General features: G+C 36.0%; 1 protein-coding gene across 1 annotated transcript; it reads left to right on the plus strand.

The window, feature by feature from the left end:
- Nucleotides 1-506: 506 nt before the first annotated feature.
- LOC134281644 (uncharacterized) lies at nucleotides 507-5,179 on the plus strand. The gene is made up of 2 exons (XM_062764074.1): nucleotides 507-787; nucleotides 4,075-5,179. The coding sequence occupies exons 1-2, from the start codon at nucleotides 514-516 to the stop codon at nucleotides 4,662-4,664; spliced, it is 864 nt and encodes a 287-aa protein (XP_062620058.1). The 5' UTR covers nucleotides 507-513; the 3' UTR covers nucleotides 4,665-5,179.
- The last annotated feature ends 5,168 nt before the right edge of the window (nucleotides 5,180-10,347 follow it).

Consider the following 10,347-nt stretch of genomic DNA (forward strand, 5'->3'; position numbering starts at 1 on the left):
TTGTTTGCTGCAATCAATTTAGGTGTATTTATTCATGATTTCCCGATGATCCTTGATTGTATCATGCCAATTTTTTCTAGCGTCTGTTGTGGCCATCTTGCATAAAATTTGCCGACCACTAAATAAATAACTTTTCATTAAACAGATTATATCATGTAAGTATGTGATACGATATAAGGATTGCTAAGTCATTAATCTCGATCGTTAGGATTTATATCGATGTGCTTTGGTTTATATTAAATTTTCTTTGTATTTCAAATTGATCAGACACGTTTCTATATCAAGGGGAGATAAAAACCAAAAAAAAAAAAAAAAAAAAAACACAAAAAAAAAACAAAACAAAAGAAAAAAAAAAGTTGATGAATTTCAATATCTTTTCTAAGAAATAAAAAATAAAATAAAATAAAATAAAATAAATAAAAATATATAATATATAAATAAAAACTAATTAATTTTCTTTTCTGTTTCTTGCAATCAATGTACACGATGCCACCGAGAGCTAAGAAGCGCAGAATGGCTCAACCATCAGCGACTGTCTCACAGCAGCCACGAAGTGGTAGTCAGGCTACAGTGAATTCGCAGACGTACTCGTCGTCGGTGTCGGCAGAATGTCCAGTACCAATACCACCGACCCAGGCTCCAGCAAATTCTTTTGAAGCGGAAGCTCAACCCATGTTGACAGGAAGTTCAGGGCAATCCCTTGCACCGCCTACGCCTGGAACACTGATTTCAACTTCAGCAGATGTGGGCACCACCCCTGTTTCTGTCCCATCAATACATATGATTGGTACGAATGTTTCTAGCACAATCAAGCAACGTATTATTGGGGGGCAGTATATTGATTTGGCCACATTGGTAACACCAAAATCAGGGTCTGATGAAAAGAAATTAGTTATAAATAGTATGGGGGAGATAATTTCTAAAGATCCCAACTCAAAAAAGGTAGAAAACATAGAGCAATGGACTGATCTTATGCTCATATTTGCAAGCGTGTACTTGAGTGCACATCCCGCCAAGACTCTTGACCTGCTTAAGTACATACAGACCGTAAGAATGGGTGTTAGCAGGGGGGCTATATCTTGGAAAGAATATGATACTCAGTTTAGGCTGCGTAAGGAGCAAAATCCTTCATCATCCTGGGGCGAAGTGACTCAGAATTATGGTTAATGTATATGCATTCTGGCCCAGCTTATAACGTGACAAATGTACCCAAAACATATAATGGTAAATGTTGCAATTTCAATATCAAGGGGTCCTGCGACAAATTTCCATGCACGTATAAGCACAACTGTCTTCGCTGTGGCAGTAACCATCCACTGATACATTGTATTACTAGTGCACAAGCCCCAAACACTGGATCTGCACAAACATTTCGCCAACAAAATTCAAATGGTCAATTCTTTGGACAGTCAGGTTTCCGTCCACAAACCACCAATGCAAATACCAACTACATGTATAAAGGGTATTCCACCAATGCAAATACCAACTATAAGGGGTATTCCAACAGCAACACCCAGCGCCAAACCTTCTCAAGACCAAGATTCCGCAGTCCGCAAGCTATGGCGTCTAGGTTCAACTCCTATTAATGCACACGCCCTTAAAAAATGTCTCGTCCACTATCCTAACAAAATTGTAGCAAATCGGCTAATTCAAGGATTCTCTCAAGGGTTTAAACTTCATTACCATGGGCCCAGATTACCAATTCAATGTAATAATTTGAAATCCGCGGACGAACATCCGAATGAACTTAAGGAGAAAATCGACAAAGAAATTGAAATGGGGAGGATACAGGGTCCCTTCACGCAAATACCAATTTCTAATCTTAGGTTATCTCCAATTGGGTTAGTGCCTAAGGGGGATAATTCGGGCTGGCGTCTAATAACTCACCTCTCTTTTCCGAAGTTTAGAAGTGTGAATTCCTATATAGATCCTTGTGAGGCTGCTGTACAATATTCATCCTTTGATTCAGTAATTCAGATGATTGCTAAATTAGGGAAGGGGGCTTTCATAGGTAAGCGGGACATAAAATCGGCATTTCGACTTCTCCCAATATTTCCCGGCGATTTTGATCTTGGTTTTAAGTTTCAGGGTAATTATTTCATAGACAAATGTTTACCTATGGGGTTTTCCATTTCGTGTAAGGTTTTCGAGGAATTTTCTACATTTTTGCAGTGGGCTACGATACAGCGCTCTAAAACATCAACAATTGATCACTATCTTGATGATTTTATATTTGCTGGGAGGGATGCCCCTTCTTGTCAAGAACTTATGTCGAATTTTCAAGGCGTCTGTGATGAAATAGGTGTTCCCATTGCCGAGGACAAGTCTGAAGGCCCTACTATGGTTATGACGTTTTTAGGTTTTGAGATAGATACTTATCATATGTTAGTTAAGATCCCCAATTCAAAATGCGTGGAGCTACTGGGTATTTTACACCATCTCGTTGTTCAACGCAAGACAACACTCCAAGAAATACTGTCTGTTTTAGGTAAATTGAATTTCTTTACAAGAGCCATAAGACCAGGTAGGGCATTTCTGCGTCGGCTTTATAATGCTACAATAGGAGTTTCAGAATTACATTATCGCATAAGGATAACTCAATCAATGCGGCAGGACTTGTACATGTGGGTTAGTTTTCTTGAGTCATTTAATGGGACTGTGTATTTTTTAGATAATGAGTGGACGTCAGACAACAACATTAATTTTTATACAGATAGTTCTGGTTCGTCTTACTTAGGTTGTGGTGCTTATTTCAATGGGGAATGGTGTTTTTACCCTTGGCCAGAAACTTGGGCGTCCAATGAAATACTTAGAGACATGACCTTTTTAGAGTTAGTTCCGGTGGTCTTGGCTGTTTATTTATGGGGTAACAAACTAGCTAATAAAAAGATAATTCTCCATATAGATAATCAAGCTGTAGTCGCTATATTAAATAAGCTCACCTCTAAATCAGAGCGGGTCATGACCCTACTTAGATCATTGGTACTTGCTTCTATGGAATATAATATCTTGTTTCGTGCAGTTTACATATCAAGTAAAGACAATGTAGTAGCTGACTCAATTTCTCGTAAGCAGTGGGCCAGATTCCGACAAGCAGCTCCACATGCCAGGACACATCCTTGCCCAGTGCCCCTATCATTCCGCAACACCATCTCCAGCCTGAATTTGCTAAACTTTTAGACGCTTCAGTATCTGAAAACACACATAAATCTCATCGTGCTGGAATGGCAGCTTATTAGAAAGTATGTAGACTCCTTGATTGTACGCCATGGCCTCCTACATTAAACTCAGTCGTGCAATTCGTTTTGCATTCATCATCATCCGGTCTTGCATATGGTACCGTGAGGTCATACTTGTCTGCCATTTCATTTTATTGTAAATTGCAAAGTGTTCACGATCCAACCCCGGAATTCTTGGTTACAAAGTTATTGCAGGGTATGAAACGTTTGAAACATAAAGCAGATACGAGATTGCCAATAACGAAAACAATTTTGATAAATATTATTCAGGTTCTGCCCATAATATGTACCAATGCTTTTGAAACAGCTCTTTTCTCTGCTGCATTCTCCCTGGCCTTTCATGGGTTTTTTAGAGTGGGCGAATTAACAGTTAATACAAGCAAAGGTGATCAACAAAATACAATTCAAATCGACCATTTGTACATAAATCACGAAACACATCTCTCTCACTGACTATCCAGTACTCCAAAACGGATCAGTTAGGTAGAGGCACAGTACTACAAATAGATAAGCAGGGGGGTGTAGCATGTCCATATCAGCTCATTAGCAAATACGTCAGCATCCGTCCGGAGGGATCAGGTCCATTATTTCGACACTTCGACTTATCCCCACTCACTCGTTATCAATTTACGGGGGTACTGTGTAAGGCAGTAAAGCACCTGAATTTACCTGGTATCTCGGGTTACAAATCTCACTCTTTTCGTATTGGGGCAAGTACTGATCTCGCATTAAAAGGATATTCAAATAATGACATTCAGAGATCTGGTCGTTGCGGTTGGAAATCTGATTCGTACAAATCCTACATTCGCATACCAAGGTTCTAATTTAATTTTAGATACACAGACTATATGGTTGGTGGGTTCATCAATAATCAAGCACGCCTTTTTGGAAGCTGTATTAAGACCAGGTGGTACAAATTTGACGCTAGAAAGAAAGCACATCTCCCTGTGGTGGCAGGGTTATAGTGGCCTCCAGTTAAGTAAAACAAGACAAAAGATTAGAACTCTGGAAAAGGTGGGCCCCGTACCTAATTGCATTCTTATACATTGTGGGGGGAACGATCTGGGCAATGTATCGATCAGAAAATTAAGGGTTGTGGCAAAGCAGTTGGTTTTATTTTTAATGAATCACTTTCGAAACATTAGGATTATATGGTCATTTATCCTTCCTCGTCTTCAATGGCGCTATTCAGCAAATTTAAAAGCTATGGAAAATGCACGCAAACGGGTTAATTCTAATATAGCTGCAATTGTCTTGCAATCTGGGGGCGCAATAATCCGCCATACAGACATTAAACCTGATCCGGCCTTGTTTTTACACGACGGGGTACACCTGTCCTCTTTGGGAAATAACATATTTCTAAACTCTCTCCAGGGGGGACTTGAGGCTATCGTTGCGCATGGTCAATCCTGTTTTCCTAATTAACAAGGGTCCTGGGTACGGCTGTTCGTATATGCCGCTCTACCCCCACCATGGTGGCGGAGTTCCCTGGATGAGTTTCATTCTGATCCTCATCTCAGGGAACTTGTGGCGTATAAGCGGCATTTGGTAATAAATATATTGTAAGCTTTGACCTCTGCACCTCCCAGGGTCAATGCTTTCTAGATATATATGGTGAACTTTGAACTTGGATGTTGTTGTGAACTTTGAACTTATTTGATTGCGCTAAAATTTGAACTTTGAACTTTGATGTTGTATAAACTTTGACCCACCACTATATGAACTTTGACCTTTGGTCATGACATTGCTATTTGATTGTATTTGATGTTGAATGTTGTTTGTGCATTTGATTTGGGGCATGCTCGTTGTTGGCTGCCCATTACCCATATTGTTTGTTTTGTATTTGAAACCAAAGTTATTCATAACAGCCGTGCCCATAATATCGCCACACTTAATAAAATAAATTTCAAGTTACCATTCGTTTGAGTTTCACTTTTCTGAGATAATACCACATCCAATTCTATTCGAATTGGAGGCTTTTATCGAAGAAAGTGTTCATTTCCCATATATATTAATAGCGTTAGATCCGCCTATAATCCCTACAATCAATTAGAGTTATTCCCCCTGAGTCAACTTCCGTTAATCCCTTTTCAATCAAAGAATCAATGAATGAGGTTGGTGCAATTTTAAAGGACAATTTTTTGCAAAATTAGATATTTAGAAAAATTTGTTTGTATGATTCCTGAACTCTTATTTCTGTAGAATTTGTAAAGATTGAATAAAGATGAATTTGAATATAGTTTTGCTATATTTCTTTTTGTATGGTTTGTTTTTAAGCTAATAAATACAAAATGTACCAAACACTTTTAAGTAAGGTTATATATATATATATATACCAGCAAAAGTTAATGCCTTTACAAAGTGTTTTCAAATATACTAATATCAATCTGTTCATAAGTAGATAGTATATCATAAGATCCAATGTATGAATTTTTAAAGTATTAAATCCGAGAAACAATTGCAAATGTACTTCATTTGCTTTTTTAATTTCCTATCATGTGCATGTATACAAAAAAAGAAATTAAGGAAGAACTACACAGTACCAGGTATATCACATTCACCGTTATAACGAAATTTTATTATACAAATAAACGAGGTAATTATGCAGGGCCTGTGTCAATATAACATGCAGACATTTAATCAGCATACACGTGGATCATTGCTTATCTAAACACACACCAGGCCGTCATTGTTTATCGAGAAAAACTTTTACAGGTAAAACAAATAACCCGATCATGTGTTATCTAATATAAGTGAATTATTCCCATTTAGATTTTTTTCTGTGTTATCTTGTTTGATTTGAAAAAAATTATTATATGCTTAAATTATTTTATAAGACCGAATGATAACGGCGTACATTTTCATTGATGGAAAAGGTAAAATAGACCCCTTTATAAATACAACATGGTAACACCATCAGATTCCGGTAACAGAGCACAGGACGTTAAACGGTGTCAACTTTGCCCCGGAAAAGACAGAAAGTCTGCTGCAGAAACTGTGTGTAAAACATATCATGTCGATCTTTGCAAGGACTGTGTAGATCATCATATGATTGCGAATCCCACCATTAGACATAATGTCGTTACTTTTGAATTCAAAAAAATTGAAATCATGCCTCCACAATGCATTGTCCATGGCGAAAAACAATGTGAAATGTTCTGTGAACAATGTGAATACCCAATATGTCAGAAATGTCTAGCCTTGGGATCCCATGTAAATCACAGTGTACCACCTATTACTGAAATATGTAGCTCTAAACAGGACCTTATCGGGAAAGACTTAAATGAACTTGAAACAAGTATTGCACCTGTTTATGAATCAATACTCGCCAATCTAAAAGAGATGTTATCAAGCATTGAACAGAAACATGATGAAAGACAAAAAAACATTGATGAAATTGGTTTTAAAAAATGGCACAAGGTAATAGACATTGTTATTTAAAAATATCAGAGTGATGCAAGAAAAATGGGAAGGAGTGATGTTAATGAAATTAAGGACCTGGAGGTAGATTTCCAGAAATGCTACTTTTTAATTCAATCAACAATGGATGAAAAGAAATCTATCCTTGCTTCAAATGATGCATCTAAACTTGTCAATTACACTTCAGAAAATGAAAAGTTCAGAACTATTCATTCTAGATTTGAACTAACAGTGCCAGAATTCAGTCCCACAGATATTACAGAGCAGGCATTGTGTCAAATAATTGGAGACATTCCAGAAACAAAGAAACTTGCATTCAAGGACAGGTCCTGAAAGCTCCCCAATACAATTCAAATTTAGAAAAAGCTGTAAAGAAGTTTCTTGATTTGCCACTTATAGTAGGAGATATAAATACTGATGGAGTAATTTGCCACATAGCCTGCACATTGTATTCCTCACACAGATAACCTCTGATTAAGTGGCTTCAATGGAATAATTCAATAGATGAACACATGGGGGGAGGTGCTGAGGAAGATCACCACAAAGACAGAGAATATTGAACCATATGCTTTGACACTCACCAGAGAGGGACACCTCATGTATAGTGAGGGGGTGAAAGAGTAATAGTTGAAGGTGATAAGATAAAACGTCTGCTCAAGGTAAAAGAATGGATTCCAGATGCTATCTGCTGCACCTATACTAATGACCTCTTAGTACATATGACTATTATATTAAAATGGACCAAGTATAGAAAAGTTGTCCGTTATTCTGGCTCTACCACTCATACAAGAAATAAAATTAAGTGACTTGCGTTTTAATTCATTTTTTGTGGTCCATATTGAGGGAAACAAGAACCTTGACATTGTACTGAGTGAGCAAAATACAGTATTAGTTTTGAACAATGAAGGACAATTCAGGTTTAAGTACAATGAAACCAAGAATTGAACAGGTATAAATCTCATTCATTAAGATGCTAACATATGATGTGGCAAATAGTTGCAGGTCTGATGTTTGAGAAGATAATTATAAAGTTTATACCTACTATTCATACACAGTGAATTATCGACGGATTTTCCCTTTATTTCCAGATCAGACAATGAGTGAACGACAGGTATCACCGGAAATCAAGGGATGCTCACTTCGATCCCACCTTTGATGTTTTAGAAGTCGTGTATGCTCTGCTCCTGGTTTGTAAAGTTTAGGGGACTTTTGAACTTGAATACTGCTCATCATCTCCATATTTTATTTGTCCATTTCATCTGAATATTACATGTATGAGCCCATCTAACCCTCTGGTCAATAACAAAATTTTGGATAGACACTATCTAACCTTTTGGCTATGGGGCCATAATGCTGCAACGAACTCATTTTTAATAATTTTTAATTTTTAGTCAGTCTCATCTACTTTTTCAAGAGAGATCAATAGTGGAAAAATAAGACTTAGATCAAACGTGAACTCATCCCATTTTTATGGTCCCGAGGTTTAAAAAGCATTTAATTAAAAAGATAAAGTACGGTGTTTTCCTACTTTTTATAACAAGTCTATCTGAAAGTTTTTAATTGTTTTGTATTAAAGTGTTTTAAACTTCTTGTGTAATCCGTGGTGAAAAAACAATGGGTTATGTATTTGCAATTTTAATTTCGCGGCGGTCATGAATTCGGGGATGGCTCTTCATATCCGTAAAAACAACAAAAATAAAACACTTAAAAATATATCTGGATTTCACAGTATTTATCATTAGAGCTGGAAGAGGTGCAAAGTTTGTTCGCACAGGCATTTTTTTTCAGACTTTAATTACAGAAAACTAAAATGTTGATGGATAAAATATGAATATTATGAGGTATTGTGAGCAATGAGCTCACTAAATGATACCCCCGACTCTAATATGAATATAATGGGAGTATCGATGTTTTGTTGAAGGAAACCCAAAATATGTGTTGGATCATAATGAAAAATAGGAGGTGCACAATGGCAATATGTAATAAAGATTCCGTGAAAGTTTCATCAAATTTCATTAAATTGTATGAGAGGAGTTGCGGATAAGAGATGGGTACCCGAAAGCGTAACAGACAGACGAACGGACGTACAGACAGTAGGGCTGTGCAAAAATATCGATATTCCGGTATATTGCAATACATGTACAAAAAATATCGTATTGCAATACGTTTTTGTAATATCGACATACCGGCAAAATATCTAGATTGAGGAATTTTATCATTAACTATAAAAATGAATTTAAGAGAGGTTGTTATGAAACCAAAAAAGTACAACAGAAGCTGTTTTATGTGTGTATTTCAGAGCGTAACTTTAAAAATTTAAATCAACAAGATTTTTTTTTTCTTTTGGTTACTGATCATAGTTATGTACATTCTGCATATTCAAGTAAATTAAAGGTAATATGATAAAAAAAATGCCATTTTATTTTCGTTGAAAAGATTGCAATATATATCCAATACAGTTAAAAATATCGCAAAATATCGCAATACGAAATCTCTGGCCAATACCTAGCCCTAACAGACAGCTAGACGTACAGACGGACAGACATACTGATTACTATATACCCTCCGGCTTTTCAAGCGGGGGGGGGGGTATAATAAGGGTCTTACAATCGGTACGAAGTATGTAATTAAATCGATTGATTTCCAAAAGAGTATCTTATGCAAAAATTAAAACATACATATAAAATCACTGTAACCGACCTGTTAAAAACTATATAAATCATTAGTCTCAATAAAAGTTCTTGCGTGGTTCTTGCGTGTAAAGACATAAAAAACGTATTCAGGGGGTACTAGTAGTAGAAGTTACTGCATAAATAAGTGATATTTAATTGTAAGTTGGCAATTAATGTCAATCGTAAGCTGTAAAACATTCAAATGTGAAACAGCACGGTAACAACACCATGTTCACTTCCTTTTTTTTCAAACTCAAAGGTTATATCGAGTCAATACGTACACGATTGAAAAATTACTATCATCATAAACATCGTTCACATACCTAATGTTGAATTAAACTCATGTATAAAGGTGGTTGAATAAATTCAATAAAAGCTTCATAAAAATATATACATTACAGATATGATTTATTTTCAACTTGTTTTAATGTCATTAAATAAACCGAATCAAATTTGATTCTATTCACCCTTTTTTATTTTAAATAAGGACGTTTTCATTTGGGCAATACCGACATTAATCTTTTTACACTGGCGCTTGTAAATCTTAATAATTATTCAATTTTTTACAGTTAATTTATGATTGTGTTTTTATTATGGTTTAGAATCCAGGGACCTTATTTTTGCTGATGAAAACTGAACATCTGCGATAGATTTTTCACAACATATGGATTATATTACACGTCATTTTTGACAGGGTAAAGACAAAAAGTGGTACTTAAAAAAATGAAAATTGTTCTACGTATTCAAATACTTTGGTATCTACGTATAGCTACGTATGGACGCCAATTTACATATAAACTCGTGCAGATTTTGCATCAGAGAGTGGCACTAGAGGGGTGTGAGGTAGGCATTTTACAAAATCTCTGATGATCATGAAATAAATTTAGAGTTTTAAGATTTATACATAGGATGCCCATCAATTAAAAATAAACGGCAGTCTGGTTATCTAGTGTTTCAGATTATTCTTAAATTTGACTATATAGCATCTCCATGTTAGGTAAGATAGAAAATGTTGA

Source organism: Saccostrea cucullata, unplaced genomic scaffold (assembly GCF_032062105.1).
Source record: "Saccostrea cucullata isolate Sc308-1 unplaced genomic scaffold, CSIRO_AGI_Scuc_v1 ctg1055, whole genome shotgun sequence".
NCBI lineage: Eukaryota > Metazoa > Mollusca > Bivalvia > Ostreida > Ostreidae > Saccostrea > Saccostrea cuccullata.

What these genes read in the sequence shown, in the direction of transcription:
- LOC134281644 (XM_062764074.1), top strand. Translation starts at nt 514, where the DNA reads ATGGCTCAACCATCAGCGACTGTCTCACAGCAGCCACGAAGTGGTAGT. An exon ending in CCCATCAATACATATGATTG is followed by an intron (nt 788 to 4,074) that starts GTACGAATGTTT and finishes ATTTAATTTTAG; the next exon opens with ATACACAGACTATATGGTTG.